Source organism: Pecten maximus, chromosome 3, assembly GCF_902652985.1.
Source record: "Pecten maximus chromosome 3, xPecMax1.1, whole genome shotgun sequence".
NCBI lineage: Eukaryota > Metazoa > Mollusca > Bivalvia > Pectinida > Pectinidae > Pecten > Pecten maximus.
This window is the reverse complement of record NC_047017.1, coordinates 31,777,487-31,802,824: the sequence shown is the minus strand read 5'-3', so window position 1 is coordinate 31,802,824 and position 25,338 is coordinate 31,777,487. Positions and strand designations below refer to the sequence as shown.

The window sequence follows — 25,338 nt, the reverse complement described above, 5'->3', positions numbered from 1 at the left end:
CTGTCGTTCAACATTGCTTCCTCTCGGAGTATTGATTGAGGACACGTTACACAATTATTTAATTGTAGCGGATTTCAAAGCTTCTATTTAACCATACCATTTTCCATATTATTTCATTTGGCACATTTTACCGTATCAACATTTCTTTAAATATTACATTACATTTACATGTCAACAGTGCCAGCACAATGGAGAGTGCCATACCGGGAGAGTACCCAGATCGATACCACGCCATGTACGCACGAGCAATCAATATTGCCATCTCCCTACTCCATGGAAACAGGAAGAAGGGCTACTGATCCGAGAAGCTACATTATTCAATGAGTTCTGTACGCAACAGTAGCTACAAAGGAAAGCCCACTACGGGCATACATTGGCTCGCGAGGACGTGACGTACATGCGACCACGTGACACCATCCACCATAACTATTCCATAATGAGGACATCATTAGAGAAACAGTGGTGATCGAGAGAGGGTTGACATTCTGTGTGCTAGTGTTTTGGTAGATTTAAGAGATTTGTAAACACTGTAAGTTAAAGAGGTGATACGTAACAGACGGCGCGGTCTATTAGCGCAGAGTAATTCCGGAATTTATACTTCAGGCTGAGCTTGAGATGCCAAATATAGGATCATGGTTTGGTAGGATATTGTTGTTTTTGGCCGGCCTGTTCGTGTGTTTGCTCTCTCCGACATGTAGCAAGGACGTGAGTACGAACCACTGGCTTGTGGAGCTCCGAGACGATGTGGGACCGGAAACTGCCATGGAGGTGGCAAAAAGGACTGGATTCACCTTCGTAGCACCGGTGAGTCTTGTCTTTGACAGTTATGGTCCCAGTGACAAACAAACGTGTTCACTGACAATACCGCATGTTCGTGATTGTTTTGATGAATTTACACTTTCCGTAATTATCGATAGGTATTTGAAATAGGATAGAACTTGTCGTTGCCGGCAGAACTCCTCAGCGTAATAACCGTCTCCGGATATCTGGATATTACACGTTTCGAAGACTATGCAATCTTAAGCAAACTAGAATCTTAGAAATATCGTTTTGCGAAAACCAAAATATTTATCTAAACATTTTTCAAATATCCTTTAGGTACTTCCTAAATTACTTTCATTTTAATCAAATTTCAACAACTAAAATATTGTTTTGGAAAATTGTTCTAGATTTCCTGTTTTAGATCTAATACAACATTCAACTTTTGCTTGTAGAACTGCACCTCTTTATCGTCTATACAGGTTTAGCGCTTGAGGTAATAGATATGGAAACCCCTACATTAGACGCCCCAACATACGCCTACAATGGCGGTTATTAGAGTGACACCCTAACACTGTACATGTGACAATACCTTCATCACAATCATACCACTCCCTACAATATCGTATATTGTTTTACACACACCGCACAATGTTCTCCGAAAGCGTGGTAATTGATCAAATGACCAATTAATCGATAGATTGATATTTCGATTTAAGCCTACCTAGCCTGTGCCCATAGACCAAAATTTAGTAGGAATGATCTATGGAGAAAGTCAATTAATAATATTATACTGCTGTACCAATGGATTAAAAATTGAAAATATCTACTTCAGTGATGCCGATGATTTCCAATTCAAATCTCGTATTCCTATCATTCTACTTATCGTGAACAAGCCTCGTTTTGGTATTATCCTAGGTAGCCTAGAAGGATTTACCTGGTATTCATCACGTGGCACTGGGTTGGTGACCTGTCTACACCTGGTCACCCACGTCGCGCTCACGTGGTAACACTAGTATACAACGTGTACATATATATGTGATAAACAGTCAGATTTGGTTTTCGCGCGACAACTTTCCCATCAGAAGGTAAGTAATACCGAACTGGAGACATATGGACCCCGTATTGGGAGACATATGGACCTCGTATTGGGAGACATATGGACCTCGTATTGGGAGACATATGTAACCCGTATGTGGAGACATATAGACCCCGTATGTGGAGACATATGGACCCCGTATTGGGAGACATATAGACCCCGTATGTGGAGACATATAGACCCCGTATTGGGAGACATATGGACCCCGTATTGGGAGACATATGGAACCCGTATTGGGAGACATATAGACCCCGTATGTGGAGACATATGGACCCCGTATTGGGAGACATATGGACCTCGTATTGGGAGACATATGGACCCCGTATGTGGAGACATATAGACCCCGTATTGGGAGACATATGGACCCCGTATTGGGAGACATATGGAACCCGTATTGGGAGACATATGGACCTCGTATTGGGAGACATATGGACCCCGTATGTGGAGACATATAGACCCCGTATTGGGAGACATATGGACCCCGTATTGGGAGACATATGGAACCCGTATTGGGAGACATATAGACCCCGTATGTGGAGACATATGGACCCCGTATTGGGAGACATATGTAACCCGTATTGGGAGACATATGGACCCCGTATGTGGAGACATATGGACCCCGTATTGGGAGACATATGGACCCCGTATTGGGAGACATATGTAACCCGTATTGGGAGACATATGGACCCCGTATGTGGAGACATATGGACCCCGTATTGGGAGACATATGGACCCCGTATTGGGAGACATATGGACCCCGTATTGGGAGACATATGGACCCCGTATGGGAAGACATATGGACCCCGTATGGGAAGACATATGGACCCCGTATGAGGAGTACCGAAATGGAAGACATGTTGAACCCGCCATGGGAAAGAAATGGACTCTCTTTGGCAGATAAATGAAACCCGCAATGGAAGACATATTGACCCTTAAAGGGAGACACATGGAGCATCACGGGAAGACATATGGACTTTTGAATGAGGAGACATATGGACCCAACCCTGGGAAGTAAATGGACACTCAATGGGATGCATATAGACCATGGAATGGAAGACACAGGGACCCCGCCTTCTATTTTCGTTAATACTAATAAGTACTTTGTTGTGAGCTAAATAAATGAAATATAACATCTCAAAAACTTCTAGTGTGTATGATTCTGTGTTAGCAAATCTTGATATTCAAAGACGTCGTATTGTTTTAATTTTCCATTTAAATTTGTAATTTTTAAAGATGAGACAGCACCGACGACGTCTTCACTCTTTCTCACAAAATGCGACAGAGAATGCACTAACGGTATAGAAATATATGTATATCTTCACAATCTAATTAAAGCGAATATAACTGTAACAATCACTTTTGGAAAATATTACAGACGTAATACATTTTTATAAAATATATGACACTATGCAATTCCTTTAATTATAAAAATATCAAGCGCCCCTAACCATGTATTGTAAATATCTAAATCAATGCAAAACATTCACATTACAATTCCATAGGCCCTACAATAATGCTTATAGTACCGCTCGTGAGCAGAACACTGTGCATGCGTAGTCAATATGTTACCCTTTTCTATTTTGGGAGAGTGTTACGGCGCGCAGACTCGTGGCTACGTAGGCAGATACATATTTACGAACGTCCATCGAAGTAAACCGTGTTTTAAAACCCGTAAACATATATATTTTCGGGTATCTCGTATATCGTCAGCCCTTTTCACTTTCTATCAGAAGGAATCTTTATTTAATGAGTGTGAAATCTACAGTAATAGTCACTTTAATGAGTATAAGTTTGCAGTTATAGTCACTTTAATGAGTATGAAATATACAGCTATAGTCACTTTAATGAGTATAAATTTACAGCTATAGTCACTTTAATGAGTATGAAATCTACAGCTATAGTCTCACTTTAATGAGTATAAATTTACAGCTATAGTCACTTTAATGAGTATAAATATACAGTTATAGTCACTTTAATGAGTATAAATTTACAGCTATAGTCACTTTAATGAGTATAAATTTACAGCTATAGTCACTTTAATGAGTATAAATTTACAGCTATAGTCACTTTAATGAGTATACATTTACAGTTATAATTTTATTGTACAAGCATCCTTATAGTGATTATTTATAAGACCTGAAGTTACATACACGATAACACGACAGGTTTTACTCGGAATGAAATTTAAAATCCTTCCACTTCAAAGCTAAAAGACAAGTTGAGAAGCTCAAGTATTTGGAGGGGGCATGGTAATAGCGTAATATATCTTTTGATACAACATAAAAGTAAACCGCAGTCTTCAATCGAGTATAATAACTCTATGTCTGAAATGCAGTATCTTAAACATGGATACAAATGTCCCGAATCCTTACCAAAACAGTAGGATTTGATATATTTTCCCGGGTTTTTAATGCTGTACGGGGAAAGCTGGATGGAATCACGTGGGCGAGAGTGATGAGTCTGCGCAGTGTTCTGCTTGCGAGCTTGTAGGACCAACCGTGTAGTGATTGGCACTGACTTTACTTTGTATTTACAAAACACGAATAGCCACTTTCGATTTTTATAATAAAGGAAAAGTCTGTATCTTATGTCTGATGATATTTTCCAATAGTAAAGTTGACAGTTACAATGTATAGTCGCAGTTTATAGTCGCTTTAATGCAGTAATTTAACAATGACAGTTATAATATAGTCGTTTTTATTCAGTAATTTAACGGTAACAATTATAGTCGTAACAGAAGTAGTTATTGTGCCTTTAATGCAATAATTTAACAGAGACAGTTAAAGCTGCATTAAAGCAGTAAAATGTTGGGATACGAATTTCTTTTATTTGATAAACTGTCCGCATATTTACAAATAAAATAGCTGAACACATTATATTAACATTTTGTATATCTTTTACTATGAACTGTGTGTTAATCCTACATACATGTATACGATGGCTGATTGTTAAGTTGTGAGCCTCATATTGAAGGATTTAAATTTTGTATTATTTTTTAACATAATCCCCTTCAGTATCTATACACTTTTGCCAGCGGTGTTTAAGGGCCTCAATGCCACTTTTATAGAACTCCTTTTCTTGGCTGTTCAGAAAGTCATCCACTGCATGCTAGGATTAGGGTTAGGGTGCCTGAAATAGCTGTTTTCAGTTTTGGAAATAGATGAAAGTCTGATGGAGCGAGATCAGGTGAATAAGGCGGATGCTCAATCAATCTAAAGCCACAATGAATGGCAGCCATGGCAATGACAGACTCTTTCACCCTAACCCTAATCCTAACCGATTTTGTTCATTTTGCAAAAGCCGCTTGTCTTGCTTACTTTAGAGTGCTACCTCGTCGATATAAACTAACCAAATGAGACCACCCCTTAGGCTGCTATATAGTCAGAGAATAATTGAACTTTAAAAAAAAACATCCTTGAGTACCTCCTTCAATACGAGGCTCACTAATAACAGTAAGTCAGCTCAAAAATAGCAGTAAGTCAGCTCAATATTAACAGTAAGTCAGCTCAATATCAATAGTAAGGCCACTCAATAATAGCAGTAAGGCAACTCAATAATAGCAGTAAGGCCACTCAATAATAGCAGTAAGGCCACTCAATAATAGCAGTAAGGCAACTCAATATTAACAGTAAGTCAGCTCAATGATAACAGTAAGTCAGCTCAATGATAACAGTAAGGTAGCTCAATGAAACAGTAAGGTAGTTCAATGAAACAGTAAGGTAGTTCAATGAAACAGTAAGGTAGTTCAATGAAACAGTAAGGTAGCTCAATAAAAATAATTTCTTCAACTTTTTTTCTAACGGATTTAACCAAAAATAATGTATCGTTACTGACGGTGTGTTTCTTAAGATGGACCATCTATTTTCACTATGACCTTTTGGCGTCTCTATTGTCGCGATGTTGACGTCATTACGGGCACTAGCAGGATGACATTAACAGTCTTTTTTAATTAGAATTCTCTCTAAGTAATTTGTATGCTGGCATTGCCCTGTGAACGTATGACTATAATACCTGACTATAGGAAAATAGCTATTCTATATCACAGTCTTAATCTAAAAACTTTTTTCCCATACCACAGCCTTATTCCAAAACACTTGTCGTTTTTTAATTAAATTTTAAAGCGTCGTTATTTATTGATTTTATACTTCGTTGAGCCTCTAGCTTCAAAAGACTCCTCTGCTACTGCTAATACAGTCATCTTCTGTAGATTGATTGATTGATTGATTGATGGGGCTTAACGTCCTTAACCGGTTCTGTAGAAACCAGCGAACTTTTATATATACTCCCTCGAGTTGGGTTCAATGTCACGTGGTATAGCGTACCCCCCACGGAATGTCTTTATCGCCAATATCGTATATATACTCCAGTAGTACCTACATCATACAGATGTACATGTATAGACCCTCGCTTTACGATGGTCAAAGATTCACACTTGACTCGACGGTATATTGCTAACTAGAATCTATGTATTCTTGTATTAAATATAAATGGTTTTCGGAAACAATACGCTTAGTTTTCTGTATTTAAACTATGTAAGAAGAAAAAAAACAATGAATGATATTTGGTCTTTTCGGTCCATTGCGTTCCGATTCGGGTGGTTAGGCTAGTTGCACTGTCATTTACAAAATGGTGGGCCAACAGTGTGAAATTTTGACCAGCGTAAAGCGAGGGTCTATATGGACGGAATATAACACCGGTTGTGGACTAAATGGGTGTTTTGGTTTAGTTTAAACATATTTTATTGTATCAAATATATACAATAGGATTGGGCACAAGTTTTCCAACTTATATCAAGCCCTTTCCATACAATATTATATAACACATACAAAATATACAAGATGACATTAACAATAAAATAATTATTTAGTGTGGGAGTGTGGATAAGGGAAGGGTAAGGATGGGGTGTAAGAAGGTGCAAGTATGTGAAAAGAATGTGACATCTCCTTCATTTTAATTCTTTTATGAAATAATTTAGACATTTCCACTAGTAATTGAAACATCTTTTTTTTTAAGACTGCGTGAATGATTTTTCTCGACCCAGATGGCACAAGTACACAATCCACTACTCGTAACTTTCGGCTTTTCAATGTTCATCATATCCCCTGCCACGGTTTTCTTTCGCTTTGGTCTTTCCTTTCCTTCTGATATTTCCGTTTCCCAAGTGCCATATGAGTCGAGAAAGATAAAAGACGCAGACTTTGATAGAGTTAAAGGGGTTAAACAATTTACATATATATATATGATTTTTTTCTTTTTCCCTTTTTCTAAAAACACAATATATCAAATATATTAAGTACTGAAGAGAGATATGTTGAAAAAAAAATGAAAAAAAAAAATGGGGAGACTTGCACGAATGGAGTGATAGAGAGAGGTAGGTGGTAGAGAAAGTACAAATGTAAAATCAAAATCTATTTGTATCGTGAATATATTTCTGAGTGTGCAGAAATATTTTTTCGTTGTCTGCTTTGGATAATTCATGACTGCCATGTAGAATAAGCTGTAGGTCCAGTGGGATGAAATCATTTAACTCACGGTACCACTTTATTCTCTGATCTATGTACTTGTTGCAAATAAAAAAGAAGTGAAATGCATTTTCAATAGAATGTCCACAATGACAAATTTGAAAATCAATTAAGTTAGCATGAAATAAGTCGTCGTTTAGAGTACTTGAATTAGTTCTTAATCTAGCATGCAAAATATTAGATTTTCTGTCACCAAACAAATAATAAGAGGGGATATTTATGTCATTAAGCTTACGAAGAGAGTTTTTAAAAGCTGGGGCTGACCTACTCTGTCTTATGCCAGGGTCTAAATTATTCCAAAGTCGAATAGTAGACGGGAAAAAAGAACTATTAGAAAGTTGAAGTCTGAAGTTAGGTAAGGAGTAATGGTTTGCATTACGGAGGTTATATTCTACATTTTGTGACACTAAAGGAGGTAGTAAAGCTGAAAGATAATTCGGCGTGAGGTTAGCTTGAATTTTGAAAAAAAGTTGTAGTTTTCTGTTCTTTCTTCTATTTACTAGTGGTTCGAGTCCACTTTCTGAATATAATGAAACCCTACTTGCATAAGATGGTAAACCTGTTATAATACGGATAGACTCTAACTGTAGTTTTTCTAGATTGTCTGCGTCACCGAGGGTACATCCGTCCCAAACTTCACAACAATATTCTAGTAAAGGAAGAATATATGCTCTGTAAATTTTGTCTAAAGTTCGTCTATTTAACAAATACTTCAGTTTTCGTAAAACACTTACCTGTTTTGACACATTTTTACAAATATTTTCTATATGCATACTCCATTTACAATTTTCACTTAATACTACTCCAAGGTGCTTATGATTTTCTACAAAGTCTACATTTACATTATTAAACTTAATTTCAATTGCATATTCAAGTTCAAAGTTGGAAACAAGTAATGCCTCTGTTTTAGAAGGGTTGAAATTTACTAACCACTTACTAGCCCAGTGTTTAATTTTATCTAAATCGTTATTTATTTTTCTTTCAATAGTTTGAGGAGATGTATCACAGTATAATAAGGAGGTATCATCTGCGAATAATTTACAAAGACTTTCCAGGTTATCAGCTATGTCATTAATATATAGAATGAATAAAAGAGGGCCTAATACAGAACCTTGAGGAACTCCGGCATTGGTAGATTTAACCAAAGACTTCGTATTTCCCACAAAGACTTGTTGTTGTCTATCACTAATATAATTTTTGAACCACGCTAACAATTTTCCGGAAATGCCATAATTTGCTAGTTTAACTTCCAATCCCCTGTGCCATACACGGTCGAACGCCTTTGAAATATCACAAAAAACTATACATGAAGGACGTTTTTTTTCTAAGTTTTCGCATAAAGTGTGATATAATTCAATCATTTGATGTACTGTCGAATGACCTGGCTGGAAACCAGACTGATATTTATATATTAATGAATGATCTAATAAATAGTTGTGCAAATATTTCACTACCAATCTTTCAAAAACTTTACCAACGGTGCTTAATAGTGAAATAGGTCTATAATTTGAAACTACCTGTTTATCCCCCTTTTTGAATATAGGCATTACTAATGCTTTTTTCCATTGTTTGGGAAAGATACCAGTTTCTAAAGAAGATCTAAAGATAAGAGAAAGAGGAAGAGCTACTGATAGTGCTGTGTTTTTTAACATATGATGACTTATGGTATCAATACCTACAGCTTTACTAATATTTAACGATTTAAGGATGTCGATAATGTCGTTCAAATTGAAAGGTATGTCAGATAGAGTAGCGTCCGTCCTAAGTTGTACAACAACCAGGTGTTTTGGTGTAAATAGATATCTCATTTATCCATATATGTAAGGTGGGTGTTATGTCACGCCCGATTTTTATTGTGTTTCCACCAAAAGCTTAGCGACACCAAACGGTGCAAACGGTGTCTGAAAATTCCACGTTTTCATAGAGTAGTGCGCTCTGGCCCTACACCAGACACCACGGGAATCATTCCTATCAAGTCCATGTGTGTTGCGCCGTCGAAATAGAGCATCCATAGGAATAAATATATTAAGTTCAAGCGATCAACAAACTATCAGTAAACATAAAATAATTGAAGCATCACCTTTTAATCAGTTGTAGTGATCGTTTCAAGGTCACAACCAACTCCGTAAAATATTTCGAATCGTAAAGATGGCTGTTCGGTTCGTATCGAAGCGGGAGACAACCGAAGAACACAGACAAGTCATTATTCTTCCGCGCAGCTGGCGGAGCGCATTTATAGTAGATCTTAAATTCAATGACAAACTTAGTATTTCAATTAAATCATGCTATTTTTGATATTGTTTTATGGTAAATATGTTGCGTAATCGCATTTTTGTCTTAATAATACAATTTGGTCATCATCTAATCACTAAGTACTAACCATTAAACTTGCACAAGTTCTAGTAACTGAAGACTTTTACCTCTTCAATTTATTTGGGAAAATGCGTGTTAATTGAAACATAAGGATTGAATGTTGCTTTGGTCGATTTCATGGGGAGATGAATTGAGTTGTTGTAGAGACAAAAAGCAACTCAATTCATCACCCCATGAAATCGACCAAAGCAACATTCAATTCTGAAATACTCCAGCAGTACCGATAGTATACATGTATACTCCAGTAACACCACAGGAAGGAGTACCAATATACTATTTGGATAGCTGTCTTGGTCAAAAACTACATCTACATCTATACACAGTTGTATAACTGTCACAGTACATCCGGGTATATTTCGGTGCGGTTTCCATGCTACTATTCTTTGAGAGTCGACATTTATGAAAGCTAATTATATTTATCATCTCCCATACGTAGATGACCAAATGGTCAGTTGAACGTCACTATGGTGACGGAATAATATCTGACTTGTCCAGTTATCGATCTTCTTTAACAAATCTATGTGGAAACCTTACCTAGTCCTAGTCACATCTGCCAACATGTACTGACAGCTTGTCACAGAGCTGTTAGCGCTACAAACACGACAGTTCCTTTTACGTACTAACCTACAGGGTAAAATGGTATTGGTCACGGTCTAAATGCCATTGATCATGTGACCATTATGAAGTGACAGAGACAGCCTCGAGTATGTTTGAGTTTTACGGCTCATCGACAACTAGGGTCATTTAGGGCCAAACAATAATATCGTTTTGATTGTTTATGTTAAAATTAGATAAAATTGGTCATTTTTAAAAGCATTCGTATTGTATATTTAGATCATTATGATAAAAAGAAGGTTGGTTAAAAATGGTAAAAATATATATATACGAATAGATTATGTGAACTTTGTGATATATATAGAACGTCAAAGGGAGTAAGGTAAATGACATCAAAGTCTATAGAATAGATCGATTTATTTCAAGTAGCTAAATATTGTTTTCGAATCCACGGAACTGAAAAGAGTTTTCATATCCGGGACTCGAAAGTATTTATCACGAATATGCTTGAAATCGGAACATTCTATTAAACAATGCTTCACTGTGAATTGAGCATCACATGCATAACATATTGGTGGATCTTCTCGTTTTAAAAGGAGAGAATGAGTGGGATATGTGTGCCCGGTACGGAGCCGAGAGAGGACTATTTCCTCTCTACGATCCTTCCGACCCGGAGTGGACGCTTTAAGTTTGAGTATTTTAGCCGCATAAGTGAAATATATATATATAGGTATTACGGGATATACTGTTAGATATTCTGTTTATTACATTTTTATTGCCAAGTATACAAGGTCAGCTTTTAATTTTCCACTTTGTCGTTTGTAAGCAGTGTTTTAATTGGTAAAATCAGAAAAAAGTTTACTAGTAAAAACGTAACTTTTATAGAATGGATGTTTTTCGGTATTTAACTGGTAACAAGAAATATCTTTTAAAAAGATAAACGGCATAGTTTAAATGCTGGTAGTTATAATATAAAATTGCTGTTAAAATAAATCAACGAACTAATGCGTTTCAGCACGGATAACAAAATTATATCATTTAGACTCATTTTTGGGGATAATATGACTGTATTTGAATCAGGAATATAGTTTTATTAATGTGTCATTTGAAAAGATACATCCACTTATTCAGCTTGTATTCAATCTTAACTGTGTTTCGTTTTTAACTGCATATCTGCATATCTGCATTTTGCATTTACCGCTACATTGACCAATCACAAGTCATCTTGACCAGTAACGCCACCTGTCGCGTCATATCCGGGGCCAAAAGAATATTATACGGCTATGCCGAAAAATGTGATACATCTTTGTCAACGTTGAATGTTTGTTCCTTTAATTGATTCTCTACTGATGGATCCTCAGAGCAGGCCTTGGTCATCTAGTTATACTGATGCTGAAAAACGGCGTTATAGAGAGACACGTTTAGTGAGCAATATACATTTATTTGTATAACATTTTCATTTATTCCGTACAAATATAAAAAAAAAAAATCTTTGGCTTGGCATACTAATGCTATGGATTTTTTTTCATCTCATTTGTTATTCCTGCCTTTAAATCTAACGTAAGATATTCTCCAGTAGATTCGTTATTCACCACCAAACTCTCACATGTACGTTAACTTAGGATATACAAACCAGCCGATAATGTAGACAGCCATAGCAATTATTGCTAGTCCACGTCGTAATCTCAATTACATAATTTAATGCAGTATATGTAGTAACGTTAGTCCGCGTCGTAATTATTTCGTAATTTAATGGTATAGCTGCAAAAAAGTCAGTCCACTTCGCAATTTTGTTCACATAATTTAATGCAGTATCTGTAGTAACGATACTCCACGTCGTAATTACAATTACGCAATTTACCACATTATCTGTAGAAAACGTTTGTCCCTGTCATATTTCTATTGAATGCAGTATCTGTAGTAACGTTACTCCACGTCGTAAATTTGTTAACGTAATTTACCACAGTATCTATAGAAATGTTTGTAACGTTAGTCCCCATTGTAACCTTTAATTACGGTATATACCACACTATCTGTGGTAACGTTAGTCCCCATTGTAACCTTTAATTACGGTATATATCACACTATCTGTGGTAACGTTAGTCCCCATTGTAACCTTTAATTACGGTATATATCACACTATCTGTAGTAACGTTAGCCCCCATCGTAACCTTTAATTACGGTATATACCACACTATCTGTAGTAACGTTAGCCCCCATCGTAACCTTTAATTACGGTATATATCACACTATCTGTGGTAACGTTAGCCCCCATCGTAACCTTTAATTACGGTATATACCACACTATCTGTAGTAACGTTAGTCCCCATCGTAACCTTTAATTACGGTATATATCACACTATCTGTAGTAACGTTAGTCCCCATCGTAACCTTTAATTACGGTATATATCACACTATCTGTAGTAACGTTAGTCCCCATCGTAACCTTTAATTACGGTATATACCACACTATCTGTAGTAACGTTAGTCCCCATCGTAACCTTTAATTACGGTATTAACCACACTATCTGTAGTAACGTTAGTCCCCATCGTAACCTTTAATTACGGTATATACCACACTATCTGTAGTAACGTTAGCCCCCATCGTAACCTTTAATTACGGTATATACCACACTATCTGTAGTAACGTTAGTCCCCATCGTAACCTTTAATTACGGTATATATCACACTATCTGTAGTAACGTTAGTCCCCATCGTAACCTTTAATTACGGTATATACCACACTATCTGTAGTAACGTTAGTCCCCATCGTAACCTTTAATTACGGTATATACCACACTATCTGTAGTAACGTTAGTCCCCATTGTAACCTTTAATTACGGTATATATCACACTATCTGTAGTAACGTTAGTCCCCATCGTAACCTTTAATTACGGTATATATCACACTATCTGTAGTAACGTTAGTCCCCATCGTAACCTTTAATTACGGTATATACCACACTATCTGTAGTAACGTTAGCCCCCATCGTAACCTTTAATTACGGTATATACCACACTATCTGTAGTAACGTTAGTCCCCATCGTAACCTTTAATTACGGTATATATCACACTATCTGTAGTAACGTTAGCCCCCATCGTAACCTTTAATTACGGTATATATCACACTATCTGTAGTAACGTTAGTCCCCATCGTAACCTTTAATTACGGTATATACCACACTATCTGTAGTAACGTTAGTCCCCATCGTAACCTTTAATTACGGTATATATCACACTATCTGTAGTAACGTTAGTCCCCAACTTAACCTTTAATTACGGTATATATCACACTATCTGTAGTAACGTTAGCCCCCATCATAACCTTTAATTACGGTATATACCACACTATCTGTAGTAACGTTAGTCCCCATCGTAACCTTTAATTACGGTATATATCACACTATCTGTAGTAACGTTAGCCCCCATCGTAACCTTTAATTACGGTATATACCACACTATCTGTAGTAACGTTAGTCCCCATCGTAACCTTTAATTACGGTATATATCACACTATCTGTAGTAACGTTAGCCCCCATCGTAACCTTTAATTACGGTATATATCACACTATCTGTAGTAACGTTAGTCCCCATCGTAACCTTTAATTACGGTATATATCACACCATCTGAAGTAACGTTAGTCCCCATCGTAACCTTTAATTACGGTATATACCACACTATCTGTAGTAACGTTAGCCCCCATTGTAACCTTTAATTACGGTATATATCACACTATCTGGATCAATAAAAACACAGGTTTATGTGTCGAATGTCCTTTTGGCGACATCCGAACAGCAAACTCACGCGTTCATTAGAAACACCGTGATGGTGGGGGCATTAAGGTCGCTCTGTACTAATTACAAAGTAATTGGATTTAGGTTAGATGATGTTATTCCCTCGATTATAAATAATTCATCAAAATTACATTATATTACTCGTTGCAATATGTTTTAGCGCGGGAAAAGTCCATACAATTTTTTCGAGTAAGGTTTTCATTAAAAAAATCCTTGAAAAATCCAAAGCATGAAAGCAAAATAAAAAAAAACATAGTGATCAAATTGACATGTTTTATTAATGTGACTGAAAATGATTCCTGGTGTTCAAGGTATCTTTACATTTCTATAGCCCTGCTGTCATTCAACATTGCCAACTTTGACATCAATAAATACACGTGTATCTGCGAACAGTCTTTTAGTTTAATATCTTTTTTGACATAAAAACAAAATATTAAGTAAATTCAATAAAATATCCCATATCGGTGTGCTGAAGTTTATTTTGGTGTGTTATTAATGTTTAACAACCTGTCCCACTGACAATGTGCTGTTTCTGTTTCAGATGCTGGGATCTCCTCGGGAATTCCATTTTATACACAATGCTGTGCCAAACGTTCGGATGAGAAGGAGTGTGCTCCACACACGGCTACTGAAAGCACACCCTTTGGTAAGGCACCTGTCTGTATATTATAAAACCCAATGGTTAAACTGATGACATGTCTATATATAATAACACATAATGGCTAGACTCCTGACATGTCTAAATATAACAACACATTATGGCTAGACTCCTGACATGTCTTAATATAATAACACATAATGGCTAGACTCCTGACATGTCTTAATATAATAACACATAATGGCTAGACACATTACAGGTCCTAATATAATAACACATAATAATTAGACTCCTGACATGTCTAAATATAACAACACATTATGGCTAGACTCCTGACATGTCTTAATATAATAACACAAAATGGCTAGACTCCTGACATGTCTTAATATAATAACACATAATGGCTAGACCCCTGATATGTCTAAATATAATAACACACAATGGCTAGACTCCTGACATGTCTAAATATAATAACACAAAATGGCTAGAGTCCTGACATGTCTAAATATAATAACACATTATGGCTAGACTCCTGACATGTCTAAATATAATAACACATAATGGCTAGACTCCTGATATGTCTAAATATAATAACACACAATGGCTAGACTCCTGACATGTCTTAATATAATAACACATAATGGCTAGACTCCTGACATGTCTAAATATAATAAAACCCAATGTTCTGTCTGTATAGAATCACAGCCACTCCAGATCCGGAATGCTGACAATGGAACCACGAGACTTTTTAACGAGCCCCGAACACATCTAATCAAATATTCCATAAGTAACTATAATATATCTTAATAAAATCAGGATATCCGGCTATATTTCCATATGGTCATCAACCGCGTGTGAACTATGTACTAATTTTTATACGATTTTAAGAACACAAATCAAAATAAACCATATTAGTGACGTTTGATATTTAACCAATGGAGTCTTGGTCACCTTTAGATTACACTAATTGTAATTCAACTTTCAGATTACTTTGATTGTAATGCAATTTTAATTGAACCAAATTTAATCGCAATGTGGTTTGTTTGTATTTAATCATATCAGTCGTAATTTGGTTTGTATCAAATTTAATTGCAATTGTTAATTGGAAATTGGAAATGAGGAAAGAATTAATTATCCTCCGGGCTGATCATGGGTACTGACCTACGTCATCTTCCGATGTATTTTTTAGTGTGTAGGCGGCCATTTTGTTCTTTATCACCACCGGAAGATTTGTTTGTTTACTGTATCGAAAAGCCACAGAGCATAACCTATGAGGGTATGGTCTTGCTACATGCATGAGACACGCAAACAAATGAGACTTTGTGGTGTGTGAGATATAAGATACTACACAGCTATGTCTGTGTTCGTGGTGTGTGAGATATAAGATACTACACAGCTATGTCTGTGTTCGTGGTGTGTGAGATATAAGATACTACACAGCTATGTCTGTGTTCGTGGTGTGTGAGATATAAGATACTACACAGCTATGTCTGTGTTCGTGGTGTGTGAGATATAAGATACTACACAGCTATGTCTGTGTTCGTGGTAAGTGAGATATAAGATACTACACAGCTATGTCTGTGTTCTGTGGTGTGTGAGATATAAGATACTACACAGCTATGTCTGTGTTCTGTGGTGTGTGAGATATAAGATACTACACAGCTATGTCTGTGTTCTGTGAGACTTTGTGGTGTGTGAGATATAAGATACTACACAGCTATGTCTGTGTTCTGTGAGACTTTGTGGTGTGTGAGATATAAGATACTACACAGCTATGTCTGTGTTCTGTGGTGTGTGAGATATAAGATACTACACAGCTATGTCTGTGTTCTGTGAGACTTTGTGGTGTGTGAGATATAAGATACTACACAGCTATGTCTGTGTTCTGTGAGACTTTGTGGTGTGTGAGATATAAGATACTACACAGCTATGTCTGTGTTCTGTGAGACTTTGTGGTGTGTGAGATATAAGATACTACACAGCTATGTCTGTGTTCTGTGAGACTTTGTGGTGTGTGAGATATAAGATACTACACAGCTATGTCTGTGTTTGTGGTGTGTGAGATATAAGATACTACACAGCTATGTCTGTGTTCTGTGAAGATGTCTGCCGATTCAACATCAATGACTGGATGATCACTGATACGACAAACTTGCCAGCGAAACTATGCAAAATGGCCGCTTCTAGACCAAAACTATACCAAATTTAGATCACATTTGTGTAAATAACACTCATTTAAACTAAAATATCAAAGAAACTAAAAACAAACCAATTAGGCGCAGTAGCTTTAGTTTGTAATTAAAAGCATGCAAAGAATCCAAACGGAAATTCATCCTGCGTTCTGTGAAGAGATGTATCTCTTAATCACTTTCTGAATAGCTGTAACAAAAAAGCCTGACGCTATTGTCAACAAAGGACGGGGAAATTAAAAGCAAATAGCATAAAGGCAAAATAATACGCTAGGATTTCCCGATTAATGTTTCGATTTTTCTTTCCTGTGTAGGTGAAGAGAGCGGTACAACAACTTGGATATGTACGAGCCAAGCGGGGCTTCAAACCCTTGAAGGGTGTGCCTGTATCTGATATCAAACTGACAGCCCCGGATATAGAACATTTCTTACTCAATCACGATCTCACAGCGCAGGATATTCAGCAAGATGGAAAATCGGCGCATACACCCAACGATCCTTTGTTTGCGAAAGAATGGTACCTGGTAAGTGTTAGTGTCGTGTTACGGTTAAAGACTTGTTCCATTTAAAGGAAACATGCCTTGTTGTGGTGGGGTCTTTTTCTTTGTTAATTATGGATGCCTTTCGAATTAATTTCATAACATGAAACAAAATATCACAGGTGCTATAATTAATGTCAACATTACATGTTAAAGACAACATTTCAATCTTACAGTATTGCAATATCAGCCGTATCTTGTGGATGTTAATATATGATCGAATTCGAGATGTCAAAGAATTATATTTTTAAATATGCCCTCATTGTGATCCGTGTTCACGCTTCTAGAATACCTAAATATAGGTTTTAAGTGATTTTATATGGTGAAGTGATCTGTTGGGATACCCAGCTAGACAGGCTGCTGGCAGATAAGGTTCCTACTTCAGACCTGTGATGTTATCTGAGATTGCGATGTCGCCATTGAGAGCCTAACAATCTGCTTTGCGGAGGCCTTCGATGAAATCGATTTTCCCGTCTCAGATCAGAATTTAATGTTAACGACACAAGCCTTCCTAAATGCATTAGAACATCTAGCAGTCTAGTGATCGCTCTGGTCCAGGGTTTCTTGCGTCACCTCGGCTCTGTTTGACCTTTGGAAACACTTCACTTAAACAGATGGAGCATGCTGAAAGAAGACGGGAATGGCTAAATATGTTAAGTTCAATAAATGTCATCGAGTTTCCGGCGTCCTTCCCCAAACCACCAACATTACGTTAAATATACATCAGAAACAGACATCAGACTTTCTGGTGATGTACAAAGGCATGCTTTAATATTCGGTTGCTGTTTACAGTGTGCCGGACCACATGATGACATTTGTGGATGTGGCAGTAATTGAAAGAGAGTCCCGCTTATGTCTGCGACTCAATACTAATTAATGTATTGATAGATACCGACCGGCAGCACCTAGTCATGAACATGTCCGTTTCTTCCCGGCTCTGTACATGTCGATATTCCGCGGAATCCAAAATAACAAAGAACTCCGTAATGACAGCGTCATTCGAGAAAAATAAAACACAAAATAACAAAAATGAAGAAAGGATTGCTCGATAAAATGCTTTTATCCAACTGGGGATGTTGATAAATCTGCTTATAATTTTTATTATAGTAAGGAGTTTCCCCTGAGCAAGTTTATTGAAATACTTTAGAACAAACATTTACGTTTAATTGTGAAAGTAAATAAAGCAATCTTTCGGAGTGTTCGAAGGCAAAGTATCATGATCCTTAATCAGCTGTGTCATTGCCTCGGCTTTTTCTAATTAAGTTTTCATTACAGCTCCTTCTAGTTTCCAGCAAGGCTTCTACACCATGTATGTTTGGCATTGTTATATAATTACGTTATTCAGGGTTACAGTAGTCGTAACTATACTGCCCGTATAAGTTATTGCAGCTGCATACCTGCAGTGAATCTGTTGGATGGAAAGAGGTAAATTATCCGATAATTTAGCACACTTTTGAATATCCTACAATGTTTCGTTATATGTATTCGCCTCAGATTTTACTGTTATCTCTGGTATTTCCACGGTTGTTTAATGGAGGGAATGGCCTAGCATGACCTGGCTACATCCGCTATCGATCCCGGGAGCCTTCACAGTTAGGAAGTAGACACTGACCATCACCAATTAGGACTTACTTAGGGGACACTTCCTCTGTGATTGACATGGGCACTTATATTATATAATTAGTCAAATTACACTTAGTCAAGACTAGTGCCCTCAGATGACTGATGACAGGCTGGTAGAGAAAACAAACCCTCGGGTTTATGTTCAGTGTTTAAAGAAATCAATCTTGTACCTAGTTGAGCCTTTTACGTATGTCAAATGATAAAACACATATACTGAATTATCACTCGGAACACTTTGGACGATTCTTTTCGGTCAGCTAGATGGAAGTACAGAATCCGTCGAGAAGTTGCGAATGCAGTATTTATCACACCAGTGTTTATCTAGATAGCAAAACACACAGGATGTCTCCATCTCATCTTTGACTATGTTTACTGCCATATTTTCCCCATCTGTTTTCCTTGTATCCTCTTCTCTTATTCTAACAAAGCAAGAGTACTGAAATAAGATACCCCGAAGAACAGTATACATCACTTATTTCATATGGTGTTGCTGTTCCTCTTTTGTATCCTTTATCATGAGATCGTTAATTATTTTAACAAGTTGAGTAAAAGCGAAGTAATTTTGTCTTCTCTGATGTTGTAAGCAAGTTGAGTGGGGTAAGTTTGTGATTCCCTTTGACTGTGGTGAAGTTGAATGCAGTAAGTTAATGATTTCTTGAGGGTATTGCGATTTGAGCAGTTAGCTTGTTATGTTATCGAGAACAACCGACATCCATGGACTGACTGGTTAAAAACGTGATCTGTTTACCCTGAAATAAGAAAATCGTAAGTTGTGTTCTGGTAATTACTACTGTGACGGTAATCATGAGGTTCATGTGTCATATGATTGCTTCGTCTACTTCTGGCTTGATAGCGCGTAAAACAAACGAAATGAAGTTTAATATCTAGACCTTTCTAACCAAACCTTAGCCTCGCCCTACCGTTACCACCAAACCAAGTACACCGAAACCTATGCCGCTCGACCATTAGTACAAAACACTTCCCATTTCAAACTACTTGCACCAAGACCTACCCCGCCCTATTATTATCACCAAGACCTTCCCCGCCCTATTATTACCACCAAGACCTACCCCGCCCTATTATTACCACCAAGACCTACCCCGCCCTATTATTACCACCTAGACCTACCCCGCCCTATTATTACCACCAAGACCTTCCCCGCCCTATTATTACCACCAAGACCTACCCCGCCCTATCATTACCACCAAGACCTTCCCCGCCCTACCAAGACCTACCCGGCCCTAGTATTACCACAAATACCTACCCGGCCCTATTATTACCACAAAGACCTACCCCTCCCTGCTTTTGCCACCGACACCTATCCAACCCTACTGTTACTACTAAAACCTTCCCAACCCTACTTTTACCACCAAGACCTACCACCGGCCTGCTATTACCACAAAGACCTACCCCCGCCTTACTTTTACCACCAAAACCTTCCCAACCCTACTGTTACCACCAAGGCCCGCCTGACCCTTACACCACAGCGCCCACACGATGACGCTTTAAATCCATTAAGATTCCTATTGCTTTGATTGCGGTACATTTGATGTGATCTGGCGGTTTAATCCAATGAATGTTTCATTTCGGTGTTTCCGACACATTAGCTCTACATGAATGTAATCAAGAATTGTTCGCCGCGGATGAATCTGCTGACTAGGATAGGGGAGCTTCCGGACACTGTTTTCTCTCTGGCTATTATACTTCCTCTGAAAGCTTCCTGATAAGGGTAGTGTGTTTATAACGGACGGATTAAGGTGATGCGGACAGAAAACATAGTAGATCAATCAGTATATATACTCATCTAGCTGTAGTGATATAGGATAGGAAACCTGTTGTTTACAGAAAACAAGAATAAAATGGACAAACTTTTGATCACTGTACATTGAAATGAACCTGTTTTTGGCGATCATTTGTGGGTTTTATGTATTAATTAAATTTTCTATTTTTTATACTGTTGTATTTTTTATACAATGCCAAAAGCATACATCACGCTTTGTTCATCATCTACAAGGTTTAGCTTCTGTGGTTATTTTTTAAACCGAAAAAATGATGCATGGTATCCCGAAAAAATTGGTACATTGTAACTCTAGGATTTACAGGCAACCATATTTAGCACACTTTTAATATTTTACTTTTTTCTTATTTAAACATATTTCTATAGAATGGGTGTCGTGTTTTGATTTTTTGTGACAAACAGTATTTACCATATCGGTGGCGTAATATCTTCAACCTCGATTCGGTGACACTGATGGAGTTAACATTATACAATAATGATATCAATATGGTCAAAACATTATGTTGGTTAGTTTAAAAACTTAAAACATAATATCAACAAAAATAATATTAGGAAACGTAAAATAGTAATGATCTATTTTTGCCTTTTCAACAAAACTAAGGTATTTTCTTTAAGTAAACACTGAAACGTGGTTTGCTAAAGTAATCCGCCATTAACATACGTTCATACGCGGCGACCTGGGTCATTTTCTGTGCTTAAGTTATTGACAAATAAGTTACTCATACTTTGGTTATCGATTCAGAATCTGAGGCGATTGTAAATATTATGAGACAACACCAGGAGACTATCAGACCTTGAAAGATGCCTGTCTCATCTACTTTCACATATCAATATTCCGCCTACGCGAGCTGGAAAGGAAAACTTGCTTAGAATAAACAATTGCCCAGTCCTTCATCTGATCCGAGAGAAATCGATGGCTGACTGCTACTATTTTTGTATTACTGTTTACAACGTGTTCCGAAGTAGCATCGGTCCATATCGGTGATTGGTCTTATAAGCATGAAGGATTTTATTTCCACTAATAAATCTTATACAGATGTTTAACTATGTTATCATTTTCTTTACTTTTCTATTAATGGTTAAATTGTTTTATTTGTATAATTGTCTTATAATTTAATTGTCTTATAATTCATTTTCGTCTTTTAATTATTTAATTATTTTATTTCTTCAATCTAAGTTCTAACATTTTGTTAACCTTTTCGTACAGACAACTATCTTATACTCCATTCTACTATTCCCTACAGCCTATTGAGTAAACATTTATTTTACTACTATTATCTACAATCATTTGTACAATGGTTATACCCGTTTTATTTTACCAGAAAAACACGGGCCAATCCGGGGGCATTCTGGGCCTGGACTTGAATGTGGAAGCGGCGTGGGCCATGGGCTACACGGGGAAGAAAATCACCACCGCCATTATGGACGACGGTTAGTGTTTATAACGCGCTTAGAATTTGTTTCTGTTTGGATATCTTAAAAACACAATGCTGTTATAATGACAGTTTATTACTCAAAACATTTCTGAACACCCCCATAATTTTCTGCGCTCCACAAATAACAATTAAAATATAATCTTTGCGGTAGTGAGACCCGGCATTGTATTGTGGATAAAACTCGGTAACACCCGCACGTGAATATTGGTTCGTGGTGGGAATTGATATAACAGAGGTGGTATCGATTAGTAAGATCCAGGCTCATATAGTCCTTACAGGTCGTAGTTTGTTCGGAAGGTTGCTTCCTGATGTAGCAGGAAATTATTCAGTTCATTTATACACAATTTAGATGACATATTCATAAAAAGAAAAGCCCAATGGGAAATGAAACTTTCGAAACCAATGAATGACAGACTAGGAATGTTACTGAATCTGACATGAGATAAGTTGCTGGTCTTAAACACGGATACACCCGGGATATCATCTAGCCGAGTTATATTAACACAACAGCAAGGCCAAACGTCATGTGAACTATTTTCGATTCCTCCTTTTGACAATTCCTTCAGGCAATACCTAGTCCAACACTAAGAAGCATGAACCATGTTGTCATTGAAACACACCTACTCATTTCAACTGATGTGATATTGATGTGAAATTCCTTTGATGAGTTTACCCTGGTACTTACAGTGTAGAGTATGCTCCCGTCGACACCGTCATCACATGACATATGTAGTTACGACATGGTAAATCTGTCAGGTTATATATACATATCAGTTTTCCTCTTCCCTTCCTGTGTTCACATGTGCTAGCGTTTGGGTAGCTAATGATATAAGATCAGTCATGTATAGAGTTTTCATTATTCTACCTCTGCGTCTCTGCTGGACATGTTTCTGGTGTCGTTGGTAAAGCTGAAGACGCGTTCCCTTCTGGACCACCTTGTCACTCTTCCTTGTGCCATTGTGTGGATTTCTGAATTTCTATGAAAATCTATACTCTTTGTTCGTAGTTTTATCGTTTTTGACTTTATTTTGTTTTTATGACGGTATTCTCTGTTGTTATCGCTGGACAGGACACATTGGTGACTTGTCTGTATATAATATCAACACGTACTCGTTAAGATTGATGCTCTAAATATTAGTAAACGGTTTCACATTCAACCGTCATGCTGTCACTCCAAAACACCAACTTTTTACCGTAGATAGTAAAGCCATCCGACGCTGTATATTCTTTGTACACCTTGTAAGTTTTGACTGTCTGAGAGACATTATGTTGGGCTACATCTGATTATGCCAGAACCAACTTGATATTAAATATAAGAGATCTGTTCATTGTAAAGTAGAGTATTAGTGATCCCCATATCTGAAGTCATCAATGATATGATACTCCTACTGACGTGACTAGGGTTCACAATATGTTTTGGTATCATTGGGTCTTTGTGTACCCTATCCTTTTTTATGTGTCCTCAGTTTGTATCAAGGTTTTGTTTCCATGTGTCGTCAACTGGTACAATTATCACAGTTTTGTTTCCATGTGTCGTCAACTGGTACAATTATCACAGTTTTGTTTCCATGTGTCGTCAACTGGTACAATTATCACAGTTGTGTTTCCATGTGTCGTCAACTGGTACAATTATCACAGTTTTGTTTCCATGTGTCGTCAACTGGTACAATTATCACAGTTTTGTTTCCATGTGTCGTCAACTGGTACAATTATCACAGTTTTGTTTAAGTTTGTCGTAAGCTGGTACAATCTATCATAGATTTGGTGTCCCGTCAGTTGGTACAATTTATCATAGTTTTGTTTTCATTTATCTTGAGCTGATATCATGATTATATTTTGGTCTTTTTTTCCATGTTTGGTGTAGTTACATTGTATTTCCTGATGCTGTCGATTGATGCCTTTCTTGAATTAAGATTTTGTCTGTGTCATTTTATTTATTTCAATAAGTATTTGTATCGACTCGAACTGGCGATGGTGAGAATAACACATACAAATTAAACTCACCGTCACTGATTTTGACTAGCGTCGGGATACTGACGTCATAAACTTTGTTTAGACGACAAAAGACTTCAATCACTGACAAGTAAGACACATTCGATTCACGTTCTACAGCGCATGTATGTGTATCTGTGACGTGTTTTATTGATATGGCTGGGTCGATGCTGTGATGACGTCAGTACATCCAGCCCATTCATCTCTCATGGACGTGGTTACAAACAGCTTGAGGTCAGGTTACATACGGAGCAATCACACGAACCTTTAGATCACACAATTGCTGCTTTTACAATCGATTTTTGAAGTAGTAATTAATTTCAAATAAATTAGGATATATTCCTCATTTCAGTCATAATCGTAAATACATCCTACATTCACATAACTCACATCACCGATGTCTGCTGATAACAAGCATTTTGCTTTGTTGTGTTACACATTTTCATGTAATTTTCCTAGATATTCTTATTTCCAATTAGTATTAAATTGCACCTGTTTCGGCCACACACGGATCAATACTATTTTCATCCCTTAGAAAGTAGGACCATTTTAAATTTGATATACGTCGATGTATGGTGTAGAGTGACCATGTCTTAGTTTGATATACGTCGATGTATGGTGTAGAGTGGTCATGTCTTAGTTTGATATACGTCGATGTATGGGTGGAGAGTGGTCATGTCCAAGTTTGATTTCTAATACACACACCAGGATTAATCTTTATACAATGGCAGTGACGTCTTGTAGTCCGCTAATTGTTTTGTCATTTGTTATAGAATAATTCCTTGTGTATTGACCAAAGAATTATTTAGCCATTATTCACTAAATGCCTCCATGATGGCAAGAAAATGTCACCAGTATCAAAAGCTAAGGAGTCCGAAGATCCCATTTGATCGATCAGTATACAGTATTGGAGGTTGCAGCAGACCTGTGTATATAATCTGATGAACGCCAACAATGTCCAGGAAAACTAACGACGGTGTTATTAGACATCAATCAAAAAGGATAAGTGTCGGACAAATTGTGACAAATCGACAACTAATCTTGTTTCTAAGGCCAAAT

At 37.0% G+C, this 25,338-nt stretch overlaps 1 protein-coding gene across 6 annotated transcripts in view; it reads left to right on the top strand.

Annotated features, from left to right (window-relative positions):
* The first annotated feature begins 426 nt into the window (after positions 1 to 426).
* Positions 427 to 25,338, top strand: part of LOC117323912 (neuroendocrine convertase 2-like) — a 40,465-nt gene continuing 15,553 nt past the window's right edge. For all 6 annotated transcript variants that reach the window (XR_004531855.1, XR_004531854.1, XR_004531853.1 and 3 more), the window contains exons 1-4: positions 427 to 804; positions 14,646 to 14,750; positions 17,206 to 17,415; positions 22,174 to 22,282. Coding sequence is in view for 1 of the 6 variants with exons in the window: in XM_033879444.1 (XP_033735335.1) it covers positions 616 to 804; positions 14,646 to 14,750; positions 17,206 to 17,415; positions 22,174 to 22,282 (613 nt within the window). In the remaining 5 variants the exon portion in view is untranslated. The remainder of the gene's footprint in view (positions 805 to 14,645; positions 14,751 to 17,205; positions 17,416 to 22,173; positions 22,283 to 25,338) is intronic.